At 45.2% G+C, this 13817-nt stretch overlaps 1 protein-coding gene across 4 annotated transcripts in view; it reads right to left on the reverse strand.

Moving 5' to 3' along the window:
• cadm4 (cell adhesion molecule 4) overlaps positions 1 to 13817 on the reverse strand; it is a 143406-nt gene that overhangs the window by 35126 nt on the left and 94463 nt on the right. For 2 of the 4 annotated variants that reach the window (XM_079165093.1, XM_079165095.1), the window contains exon 1: positions 3499 to 4465. The exons of 1 other annotated variant lie outside the window; for it this stretch is intronic. In XM_079165093.1, the coding sequence (XP_079021219.1) occupies positions 3499 to 3595 (97 nt within the window). In that variant the 5' untranslated portion in view covers positions 3596 to 4465. Of the gene's footprint in view, positions 1 to 3498; positions 4467 to 13817 lie in introns of those variants that run through there. One more of the 4 variants, XM_079165096.1, reaches the window with a different exon arrangement.

Below are 13817 nucleotides of genomic sequence, written 5' to 3' on the forward strand. Positions count from 1 at the left end.
ATTTTTTTTCAGTTATCCCCCGAGTCTACGAGGCGAGCCGGTTTCCACAGTATGTATGCAAATGAAGTTTGCAATGTTTATATGCTTGTGTATGTGTGTATGTACACTCGCTCCAGGTTAATCACAGAGTTTTGCGCTGTACTGACTTTGAGGTTCTTCTCCTCCACACCTCCGTCTGCAGACCCACAACTCTCCCCCATTCCCTCTCCCCCCTTTCTCTTACCAGTCTAAAATTAACACGCCATCTATCTGGGGGAGCCGGAACTCTACCAATCAAATCCAGTGCAGGAAAAAAACTCCCTCTATAAATAATACAAAATCCTTAACAAATCTCCTTCTCGTCTTTCTCTTTACCTTCGTCGCTTTCTCCTGTCCTCCTTTTCTTCCCCTATTTTGAGCGAACCCCCCCCACCCCTGCTTCCACTTAGTCCACAACTCATAATTGTCCTCCCCCCCGCTGCCTTCGTGTCTAATTTCATTCTCACCATCTTCCTCTTTTTCCTTTCATTTAAACCCACAGTATCTCAATCCCTCTCCTCCCCACCTTCTGCCTGATCTAATCCTTGATTCATCTTCCCTTCATCAGTCCCTTTTCCTTTCTTCCTGTCTTCTTCCTCCTTCTCTTCTCCCTTATCTATTATTGCATATTATCCTCATCAGCGCTGTCCTAAAGATCCTCCGTCTCCCTCATGGGCCTCAGGAGAATTGTTGCAACTCTTTTCTATCTCTCTCCCGTTAGCTGCTGTCTCACTCCTGTCCCCTTCTTCATGTTGTCCTCGCCCCCCCCCCTCGTCTTCAATAGTTTCCTTCCAAGCTGCAATAGGCTTTCATCCCCCTTGCAATCTCTCTCTGTCTCTCTGTCTCTCTTTCTCTGACTCAGTGGGAATCTTTTCCTGCCTCTTTGCTGGTTCTATCTCCACTCTCTCCTTTGCTAAATGTGATTTGTTCTGCAGCTCAAGTCTGCAGCATAATCGCTCTGTTTTTATAGTGTGTCAGGAGAGCGGAAGCGGGGGAGCAAGGGAAAAAAAAAGCGAGAGGAGTGAATGGACAAAAGGACAAAACAAATGATTGGAGCGGGAAACTGAATATCTCCATCTTTCAACTTCTTCAGTACTTTTGCTTCTTTTAATTGCCAGTTGTTTAGCTCAGCCCCCTCTCCACTTTCTATCCCTCTTTGTTTCTCTCTCTGCCTGTGCTTCTTAATCTCTCTCTCTCTCTCTCTCTCTCTGGCAGGAACTTCCGACCCTCTCTCCATCACCCAATGGTGTTCTGTGAGCACTGCACTGCTAATCAGCAAAATCAGCATAACACGGTCTCCATTCACTCTTGACCTCTCATTAGAAACATTTACTTTCACATATTTATTTATTTCACATCCTGTTTTTAACACTCTGACTTTGCTTCCCAGTCACACTGCCTCCATCCTCTGCATCAAATTATGTTGTCTTCTTCCTTTCATCACCTTTCCCTTTTACCTCCTCCCCTCCCCGGCTCCAGCATCTCTCGTTTTGACCTTCCCATCTTTATGTCTCTCCGGCCCTTCGGGGTAGGCCTATTTCAATCACCTCATCCCTCTCTTACTCCATCCCCTCTTCTTTCCTCTCCCGCTGCATTGCATCTCTCTGATCGCTCTCCTCTTGTCCACCCATCCCATTACTTATTCCTCTCTCTTACTCACCTCTTCTTACCCTTCACAAACCGTCATCATCCTCTCTCTTTCCTGTCTCCTCTCTCCCGTTTTCTGACAGCTAAAGCTGGTTAGCGCAATCTACTCTGCAGTGTTTTATGGCCCGGGTCTGTCACAGCCCCACCAACAATGGCCACCACACACCCCCCCCCCAACAGCAGCTTAAAGGAAATTTACAGGGCTATTACGCGGTGGCTACCACACTGGAGATTCACCACCGCCAAAAAGAACTGGCCTTTAAAATCCACAACATGGCTGCCTTCCCTTTGGTGTGTATCTGCGGCACACTTGTGTGAGCGTGATGCTGATGAATGTGTATGTGGGAGAGCGAGGAAATGCACGGGCGTGTGTGCTTTTGAAATGAAGAGTGCATGTGTGCTCGCGCGTTAAATGTGTACGAGAGAGTATGAGTGTGTGCATGTGCACATTCAAGGCCCAACACAAAACTGCCCTACTGGCAAGATTACATAACCACGCTGACTGCCAAGACACAAACTCATTCTTCCTCTGTATCCCGCTCTCCCCTATTGTCACCCCCACCCAGCATCCCCCCCCAACATCCCACAAAAACACAATGTCCTTCTGTTGATCTAATATGCACAAAAAAACAACTGAATTGAGATTTTGGCTGGCACAGAGGGGAACCGCAGCACAACACTTGTTTAGCAATGAGCAGCGGGGGGAAAGAACATCTCCCTGTATTAGATGCATGATAATAATAATGACAGGAGGTATTAATAGCAGCTAGCAACTCTGCCAACGATCCCACTCCACTTCATGTACTGATTTTTGTCACCGTTGCTGCCTCGTGAGGTTTGATCCAAGAGTCATAAGACTCTTGGATCAAACCTCAACCTCATAGCTCTTTTTGAGGCCTAGTCTCTTGTTTAATCTAGTCCCCCCCCCCTCCCCCCTCTCCATCTCCATCGTCTTTCTTGCACACACAACAGACTGCGTTGTTCTCCATCTCTGTCTCGCTATTTTTCTATTTCAGCCTCTGCCGCTCCCTTGCGTATAGTCCAAGTTTCTAGCTGGCCAGGTCCTTCTCGGCTCGTGTCTGTCAGTCTGTCTCTCTTTCAATATATATTGGTCTGTTTCACTGCAGCCCCCCCCCCAATTCTCTTTCTATTTGACAACCTCTTCATACAGCTCCCTATATCTCTACCACTCTGGGGTTCAACTTTCTTTTATAATATTCTTCAGAAGAGAGCTGAGAAAAATACTTCAGCCACTCTCATATCTCTCTTTCTTTCTCTCTCTCTCTCTCTTTCTCTCTTTTCATTTGTGACTGATTCCCTTCAAGTCTTTTGGTCCCTCCGTCCACTCTCTCTTTCTCCGCCTGGTCTCTCATTCCCTGGTCCTGTCACCTCCTGGGCATATGCTACTCTCTTCCCATTCACCCTAGACTTTAATCTTAATTACCAATTCTAACTTAATTACCAGCATTTTGAACAATTCATCTGAAGCTCTCATTTCGTGATTCAATCACAAGCTATTCCTCCCTTGGTCATGTGCGGGCACTGCGCTGGATCTCATTCTGTATCAATTTACACCAATTAGTATACTTAATACTCTTGTGTTCTCTTTTTATACGACATCACATCACATCACAACATCTAGAGAAATATTTGCCGGGAGTTTAAATTACACAAAATTGCCACATCCTGTCTGTAACATGAAACGATATGCGTGTTTTTGTGACATATTTGGTGGTAATGACACCTGAGTTTCCCTCTAGAATCCAAACTGCACGTCTCATTTAATCTATGTGTGTGTATGCACATGTGGGTGTTGATGTGTGCATGACTTACGAGTGATGCAGAGCAGGACCAGGACCAGGCTGCGTAGGGCCAGAGAGAAAGGGGCAGGGAGGAGGTGGCAGAGGACAGAGCTCCGGACAGGCCTCATTGTGTACTGAGAAGCTGTGTGTGTATGTGTGAGCGTGTGTGGATGTGCACGTTTGATCAATAGCTCCTCTGTGACCCTGGCTGCACTGCTACAGACAAACTAGTCCACACACACACACACACACACACACACACACACACACACACTGATTTGTTCTCAACTGCAATGCTGCAGACACGTGCACACGCTAACTGCCCACATTTACTTCAGTGCAATCAGACAGAAGTTGTTGTCTGAGGACAAACCTTAAAGAAAGGACTCTTATGTGCTCCACTGCATCACAACACATGCAAAGAAAGGGATTTAGCTGCTAAGTGAGATAGAGATGAATTGTGGCGAGGGCTTGCATGCAATCCACAGACGTTTGGACAAAGCTCAGTGCGCTAACAGAGCTAGCGATTTAGACACTATATCACAATGCACATAGAGATGAGTTTAGAGCAACAAAAAGTTCCACTGTTGACTTTAGCACCATGTGCTACTTAGAAATAACTTACGACTTGCGTTGTCTTATATCCATACAGTGTAGAGGCTTTGCTGCTACAAAGCAGTACAGGAGCTCAGTCCCATCTAAGCAAAACAAGAACAAAGCAAACCCTGCTAGGCTAGCTATTTTCTACCACAATGCTCCGAGCCTCCTGAGACCACAGATTCTCAGATCAATAAACCACAAAAACCTCAACCAAGATGTTGCCAAAGCAGACCTGCAACACTATGTCCTTTACCAGCAAGAGTATTCAGCAATGGCAGCTATCCAAATCACCAAATAAGAGGCAACTTAATTAGCTCATCAGCGGCTGTACACTGCAGTGCCAAATTGGGAGCTAAGCTAGCTCCGTGAGGCGCCCCAACAATCAGCCGCCACACAATTAACCACAACAACAGACTGCTTGTCTCGTATAGGTCAAACCACACTGCTCCCGAGGAACTGAAAACATCAATAATACTATATTTCAGTCAGATACAGGCTGAGAAACTGTCTTCCAAAGCAAGTATCTCTGCTGATGGTGACTGAATGCTACCTTTTGAAATAGAGCTACCTACGTTGCTGTGCCCTCGAGGACAGAGAAAACCAGGGCAACAATGTTCATTCTCAAACACATTGTATTTCAATGAATCAAACAGGGTTTTTTCTGCACTTCTCACCCGACAGATTGTCAGGAAGAATTCAATGTTCCTTTGAGCTATCACCAAAACTGGCCAGGCCTCTGGAGAGATGGAGACACTTTCTTACTACAACTCATCTGGAGATAGCAAAGGTTAAATAAAAGCCATTGAGCTTGAGTGCCGCTCTATACTGTAAAGTAGAAGTGCTTGCCCTGTGTAGAATAACCAACCTGCAAGAGGTTGAGCAAACTGCAGTCAGACGCGTTAGTTTCAGATATTACACTTTTTAGTCTGCTTTTTCACCCCAGAGACTTGCACATTGCTCACGCAAGGTATCTACTATTACTCGCATGAATGATGGAACTCTTTCGATATGCTATCATGTACACACTGCGGCGTAAATGGACAGTGAATTTTACATGGTCATTTTAGACCCTCAGACTAATCACATGCTATCAGACAGTGTAATCGTGCAGCATCGACCTGCCTTACTCTTCCTTTCCAACATGCTCCACTGGGTGCACTCCAGATAAACACTCACTCGTACACTCTGATCTGAAAGCCTGCTCTGTCTAAGATCCGTACAGAGTTCCGCTGATTGTCAGGATCTAATGCATCATTGGTCTCCGGGAGACTGTTGCTCTCGAGTGTCTGTATGTGCAGCTATATGTGTTTAATGTGTGTATTTGTGTGTCTGTAGTGCAAAGACAAACGCGATGAGCTGCACCACACACCTCACTGAGCCCTATCTGATGGAATAAAGTGCGAGTGTCATCCTAAGATTACTACACACTGCCCGCTCTCTCTCTCTCTCTCTCACTCTCTGTGCCACTGCAAACACAATGAGCTCTAATGGCGATGGCCCCGACACTTCTGGCAAAGCCGAAAGCGGATCATTGCCAATGTTCCCTACGGCGCCGACTTCACCGGTCAACTGGCTGACGCTGAGAAAATTACTCTGTGTTGGTGTGCACCAGCAACTCAGGTCTGGCAGGTGTGGCGCCTGACAGCAGACGGACTGCAAAACAATATATACTCTATTCACTTGTTGAAATTGATCTCCTCAAATTGTGTTTAGTTGATCCATTCTGCCCTCTTTCTCTCGCTCCTCCTTTAGTCACCCAGTCAACCCGCTGTTGTTAGTTCCTCCAAGTTTGTCCTCCTTTCGCTTCACTTCTGTCCTGTTGATCTATGAAAATTGCTATAATCCCGATGTGGTGTAGTTGTTGATCACATCCATCTGCCCGTGGATCTGTTCTCCGTGTTCCACTTGTTTATATAACCCTGGCCACCCTCCCCTTGCTTAGAATGTGTGTGTGTGTGTGTGTGTCAGTGTGGGATCAGTGTCTGCATATTTTGCATACTATTTTGTGAAGGTTAGAGATGAGTGTGTGTGTGGATGGAGGCAGTGACAATGGTTCTCTTTCAGGTCAACAAACACTGGCGATGTGTGTGTCTGAATGTGCTCGTCTGTCCAGTGTTGACTGAAGCAGAGTGTACATTTGGCTGCCTGTTTGGCCCAAACACTATCTACTACCCATTAATTTATCCTTGCAGGCACACACAGAGGCATCATAGAGCCTCTTTATGTTAAATTGCCGTTTTTATGGCTGCAGGGATGCACACGGCTGTCTGCTGACAGGAACTGTGTACATGTTTATGCGTGGCATTTGTAATTCAAAGTGGATGTGGATATAGCAGAAACGTACGGGACTATGCCTGTGTTATGATTTATGTTGATGTGAACCTGGCTCAATAAAAAGGTATCAGCTCCGTATTTTTACACTGATGAAACAGAAGTCATTGCTAACAGCTTGTCCAACTTGTCAGTATATTTTGCATCGACAAATCGTGCATAATGCATTTCGTTTGTTCGTGCTCATTGCCACATGTACTAACATTACTGCTGTTGGCAATAAAACTGGCAATAGAAAGCCAATGATGGAAGCTAACTACAGTAGACTCTGTGTCTTTGACTTTCATTGTCCTGTAAAATGTGAAAGGCAACACAGTCTTGCTATTAGAATAGCTCCTCTACTTGTTCTTAATCAACTGATCATAAACTATCAGCTCTAATCTGCCACATGCTGTATTTACAAACATCTTCATGCATTCAATTTGAAACATGCTGTTCCCTATTATCAAGTCAAATAAAGTCAAATTTATTTATCAAGTGCTTTTAACAAAATAGGGTCATCACAAAGTGCTTTATAGAGCAACAAAGGACATAATTACAGACAAAAAGAGGAACACATCACAAACATTGCACTACTGGCAAGTGCGTGTGTGTGTATTTGTGTGACAAAGTCCCTGTGTGGGTAACCCCCTGATGGGTATATTTGTTTTTGTCGCAGTGTGTGCGGAAGGAAGGGAGGTAATGGCAAATTGTGTCCCCTATCCCCCTTCTTTTTTCTCTCTGTCTCTCTCTCTCTCTCCCTCTCTCATCCAAATCAAATTTTTAATGGGCTTCATTGGTGCCACCGTGGAATAAGTGTTGCCAAAGCACTTAAGGGGCTTAAGTCAGCGGCGTGCTGAAAATATTAAGCACTCAAACAGCCTTACAAGGATCCCTGCCTGCTTAAGTATGCCAAGGAGGTCGTGCCAGCATTTAATACCAATGGTATTAAAGCGCTCCGACATGGGAGAGGAACAGAAATACAGATATATACAGTATGTACCACAACTGGGAATAGATGGGGAGATGGAGGCTGTCGTTGGAGAACGGCACGCGGTGGGAGACGAGGGAGATTCAAAAGAGATAGAGGGACTAACAGTAGTAGTGAGGTGAAGAAAAGAGTGCAACTGACAACGAAGGAGAGAAAAGGAAAGTGAAAAGAAGAGTTGAGACAGTCCGAGAGACACAAGGGAGGAGAGGAGAAACAAGCAGTGTAGAGGAGAGATGCGAGGGAATCGGGCCAAGGTGTGGGAGGTAAGGGTTGATGGGATAGCTGTAAACCAGCAGCAGAGGGGTAATGTAGAGATTCTATCGGGAGGCTTATCCAAGATTAAATTTCTCTTTGTCCTTAAGGCGCTTCTTGGGTTAGCGGAAGTGTCGAATTTATTTCTTATGTCTCCCCTGAGGTTGTTCGTGTGAGTGGGTTGGGAGTGTACGTGAGCGTGTGTGAGCATGCTGAGGAGGTTGCATGTATATATGTGTCTGTGTAGGCGTGGATCTTGAGGGTTTATTAGCTGGCAAAGTGTGAATGAGGGCATGTGTTACTGAAAGGTAAGGATAAATCAAATGAACATCTCCCCAAGGGTGGATCCAAGTCAGCATCCAAGTATTAGTGTGGTTAATGTAGGAATGTGATCTCATATATACAGATATTCATGAATATAGATTGTGGATATTCTGAGCGCAATTCCAATGGTAGTTTCAAGTTTTCTTTTTTTAATATAAAGTTTGTTTCATGGAGCTGCCACAAAGTCCCAGACTACCAGAAAGTTTAATCACTCACAAGAAAGTATTATCTAAACTGTCCTGATTGAGTAATCTCTTCTGGGATTCTCTCCAGTGTAAACTAAATACACAAATACTATACAACTACGTTATAGATACTGCAAATGGGCTTGATTCTATCTTTAACATTTACAAGAAGAACATCATAAATACCCCACTGTAAGCAATTTTTCTTATAAAAACTGCTATTTTGACCCAGGTCTGAGTAAATTCCCATCATGCTCAGCCCCTCCCCGGCCCTCTGCTGGGCTTCTCCTCCCGTCTTTCTGGTTTCTTGTTTGTCTGACTTGCTGTTAATAGCTAGCCTGGAGACATGCACTAGCTAATCCAACTGGGTTTGCTCTGAACTCCCTAATTAGAAAAGTCACAGTTCCCCGATCTATGGACACTATCAGTGACTGCATTTTCTGGAGGCAGAGCTCAGGCTACTTCCTGCTCACCTCATGCTCCCGGGCACAAAGATCAATACGGCCCAATCATTTGGGTACATTTCAAGTAACACCGCCCGACTTTCTTCACACAATTTAGTATTACAAAGTTTTGATTTTCTTTATTTTTCACAGTCTGTGGACAGCAGAGCCTGGCAAATAAATACAAATCAATATGGCTGACATCATGACAGGCTAACAAGAATACAAAACAGATTAGTATTTGAGTCACTGGCTGTCTGAAATTACATGTTGAATACATGAGCAGGCAGGGTGTTTTTTTCATACACTCATACTTTGCTCCTAGGTTACTGTAGGAGTAACCTAGGAGATTAGGCTCGCTCTCTGGCAGAAAAAAGACTCGTCAATGTCTTTTCCCTGGTTTTACAGGATGGAAGGAGAGGCATTAAGGGCGCTGTGGTGGCCATTGCAAATATCCTATAATTAGTCTCATCCCAATGTCATCAACCGTGCATCAAAGGGGACAATTTTGGATCATTCTTTCCGAACGTGGCAAAGAACTGAGCATGCACTTTAGAACAAAACACTCGAAGTGACAGACTGCAAGAACTGAAGATGGAGAATGCTATAGATTGCCGGGAACTAGTGTAGATGAACAAGCCGGTTAAAGCTCACTACATAGCAAAGAATATAGGAATGCTCCTCGTTTAATTCACTGTGTTGAATTCACTTCATCAGAAATAACTGTTATATAACTAACAAAGGACTCAGAACCTTTCTCATTTGCTTTCATCCGGAGAGCTACAACAAATGTTTCAGTCTTTGGGTCATACGTGAATGCGAGCCAATTTGTCTCCACAAAGAATGAAATGCCAGTACGGACAAAAGCTTAAAGACACAAAAACGAGACACCTGCAAATTGCTCACACAAAGAAATGTCTAGAAATGAACCAACTTGGCCCAAATAAGAACAAGAATATGATCATATTTATATTCTTGTAACACAAAACCAAATCAAACTTTTTCGGAACACAAAAAAAGTCAAAAGTAAAAGTCCTGTGCTTTGTATAACTAACTACCTATTATAACCTCCTCCCCGACTTCTGTGATATATAAGACTAAATCAAAACTTCCTGGACTGGAAAAAAACAAAAAACTTGCCACTAAGCGTAAACCCAGCAGCAATTACTTTTCCTACAAAACATAATTGGCAAAGCAAATTAGGATATGTATTTTGTAGGAGACGCGGTTGCAGTGTGAATGACTGAGTAGGCCCTGAGACACACAGGGAATTATACTGAGTCAAAGCTGCCGTTCGGGGGACATTTTTTCGAAGAGTACCTTTAGTTAGTTTGAAAAGTTGTAAAAAATACAACAAAAAAAAAAGGTTATGTGTAACACTGGCAGTCAGATACAGCGGGACTCGAGGTAGCAGCAGGTTTTCTCATTTGCTCTGATAAAGAGAACTCCAGGATACAAGGTGTTAGAGTATATAGACCAACAAGGCTGGAAGCTTTTTTGAATGCAGACGTGACACTTAAATGTGTGCTTGGCCCTTGCCGTTACCATACATGCATTCATAGAAAGGCACGCAGTTTAAGTATCAGAAGGCATTAGAGGCATATTATATTATGCAGAACCATGCAAGGCTTGGATTCAACAGAGCGCTAAGCCCCGTCATCCCTTGTTCAGTAAGATAAATGCAAACAGTGTTACCTGCCAAGTCAAGAACGTACTGTTGGAGCTTCCTAACGAGTGTTTCCGTGTGCGCTGTGAGCCACATGCTACACAGCTACCCGCTGGGACTAACACTCATTATCCGTGTGGCATCATACCTCCCAGTGACAGGCCGTGACTCTGCGCTCACTGTTTTCTCTGCTGCAGTGCATGTGTCAGTCTCGCCTCTTTGTGTTCGCTGTGCATGTGCTGCTAAACATTGGCGTGTTACCTGTGTGGAAAGCTCCTTGATGTGTGTGTGTGTGTGTGTGACAGATAGGTCGTCACTGTGGCTATATATGCACGCACCAGTTCTCTACTCTTGCTCTTTACTTTCCAGGTATATGCGTGTGATGTGTTACCGATGTGCATATCAACCCGTCAAGGCCGCAGCTTCTGATGTTTCATTTTTGCTCGCTCTGCAGGAAGATGGTTGGTGTATTCCCGTGCAGCTGGAAGCGGGTCGTGGACCAGGTTAGCCGCGTGCAGTGGGGGTGACTGCACGCGGCTAACCTGGTCCACGACCCGCTGGTGCAGTGAGGGTGACTGGAATCGAGCGGCTATGTGCCACCTCGCCGGGGGTTACGCCGCCATCCGCCTTGCCCCCATTCCGCCAATTCACAAACGTCTAACAAAGGGATAATTTCTCCCCCGCATGATATAATCTTTCCTTTCACCCGATGCCTCAATGGAGTCCTTTATGGGTTTTTATCACATCTCTCTTTCCCCTCCCTCCTTCCTTCCCTCCTTCTCTTTCTCACTCTGTCTGTTGTTTTTCCGACCCCTCCCTGCTTGTCTGTCCCTCTCCCTATTTGCCCTCTCTTTGCCTCTGTTGCTTTTTTCCGATCCTTTTCTTGCTCTACTCTTCTCTCACTCTGACCTTACAGAGGGTCTTTGCACTGAAGTCACTCTCTCTCTCGCCCTCCCTCCCTCTCTCTCTCTCTCCCTCCCTCTCTCTCTCTCGCTCCCTCCCTCTCTCTCTCTCTCCCTCTCTCTCCCTCCCTCCCTCCCTCTCTCTCTCGCTCCCTCTCTCTCTCTGGAGGAAAATCACACACTCATCAGTTTGCCGGCTCTGTTCCTGACGAGCAGGCTCGCAAGGAGAATATTAACGAAGCTCCTCAGCCAATTAACACCTAAAGCACATAACAACCTTTTATGCCAGCAAACACACTCGCATGCACTTCTGTGCACATGCACGGACAAAAAAAACACTTGCAGGACAATACACACACATTGGCTGCCACACACAATTTGGCCTAAGCACACTTACATACGCGGGCAAAGAGGCTCACATAAACAGAAACACGCGTACAGGCCTCAAAGCAAGGATGCGCTTTCACACATATGCGCGTGCTATTGCACACACACACACACACACACACACACACACACACACACACACACACACACACACACACACACACACACACACTAATAGATTGTGCCGATGAGCGTGGGTGTAGAAGGAGGGGGACATTTATAGGCGCAAAGGGAAGTAAAGTGGAGAGAAAGGAAGAGGGAGGTAGAGAGGGAGAAGGAGAGAGAGAGAGGTGAGGAGAGGAGAGAGGGTGGAAAGGAAAGATTGTGAGCGCGAGGAGAAATACTGATTTATGGAGTGTGAAGAAAGGCATAAAAAAAGGGGGAAAATCAGTGATAGAAGGTTAACGTGGCTTGGCTTCCCCTGACATGGTTCATGCTAATTTGAAAGATTTAATAGCGGGTCATTGCACATGCACACACACACCTATCGGACACTGACATACACATAGTTATCTTCGCCAGGACAACACAATGCATAAAACATGGTCGTAGAAAGGGCATTAGCAGCGAACCTTTGCGCGCGCGCACGCACGCGCGCACGCACACACGCACACACACACACACACACGCACGCACGCACGCACACACACACACACACACACACACACACACACACACACACACACACACACACACACACACACACACACACACACACACACACACACACACACACACACACACACACACACACACACACACTTCTGGACACATGTGGGGCAGTATCCTCGTATGCATAAAACATGATGAGAGACAGCAGGAGCAGGGGGCGTGAGGGAGACAGAGAGAACAAGTGCGAACGGACAAAAAGCGTATGGTAATGACCCGAATAACGAAAGGCTGCTGCCAGGAGAGGGGAGTCAGAGAGTGTGAGAGGGGGACAAGTGTGAATGTGGTAAAGTAATGGTGAGGAGGGAGAGAGAGAGAGAAACTTTCCTCACGGCCTGCTGCTTTTGGATTGAACAGCGTGCAAATGAAAAATGGAGATGAAATAATTAGACAGGCTGACTAGAGGCGCTCATCTAAATATGTAAATGCACTTAATTTTACTTTGATTTGCTCCACTGCTCCCCTATCACTCTCTCCCACTTCTATCTCCCCCACTTTTCCGCCTTCCATTCTCTCCCTCTCATCTGTTCCCATTCCATTCTGGCTTCATGCTTTTCATCTCCTTTCTCCCTCCTCACTCTGTCTCCCTCTCATCACTCTTTCTATACTCGCTTTTCTCTGTCTGCATATCCGAGCTACAATATGTTAATACACCATAGGTATGTTAGCTCGATTTTTGATATTCGCCGTTGTTATGGACTCGCAGGAGTCAGAGAAAGAGAGTGTGTTTAATTAGTTCACTCACGCCTGTCTGACTCTGTGATGGGGTGTGTATGTCCGTGCATGGTTGTACACGCAGTGACATGTATCCTTTTATACATATTTGTAAAAAAGGATAGATTTGGATAACAGCAGTGTTTCCCCGGACACTGTTACCTGCTGAGTGGCGGAGGGATACATCGTGACATGTGGGTTGGTTGCCAGAATGCAACTACGGCAGTTACAGCAACCTAATAGCGACGGCTTGGATGAAGATATACTTGATTTGGCTAACTTCGACAACTGGAGCCTCCTTAGATCGAAGCAATTTTTTTTCTTCGCTTCATTTTTGTGAATTTGACCGCTGTGTGATGCCCCTCCCATTGCCTTGGAGGCTGTCCTGGCCAACGCGAGCTGATTGGGCTCATGGGGCATTAAAGCTATAAACGCTGGCCCCTGTGCTCACACTGTCTCTCCATTCCAGCAGCTGGCATCATCCACAGCACACATATCACACATACATGTACTGCTTTCATTGCTTATATTACTGATCTACCAACTCCATTATTTGTGTTAACCTTAGCTTGTTTGATATAAGTTTAACCTATGCATACATATACATCTCTCTCTCTCTCTCTATATATATATATATATATATATGTATTCAATCTGAAATAAGTGGGCATTTTTTGCTCTAGTTGAAACACTTTTTTAGGTCTTCGCCTATAGGTTTGCACCGCCACAAGCAAATTTCAGGGCTAAATGTGCATTCAATTCAATTGTGAATGAAGTTGAGTAAGATCCAAACCTGTCCTATGTTTGCATGCCTGTGTGTCTGCATGTTGGTATTACTGAAAATAATTTGACATCCGTGTTGTGACTCATTTGAAAAAGGTGGCTCTTGAAAATCCCACAGTGAGAA

This window comes from Pholis gunnellus, assembly GCF_910591455.1.
Source record: "Pholis gunnellus genome assembly, chromosome: 8".
Lineage (NCBI taxonomy): Eukaryota > Metazoa > Chordata > Actinopteri > Perciformes > Pholidae > Pholis > Pholis gunnellus.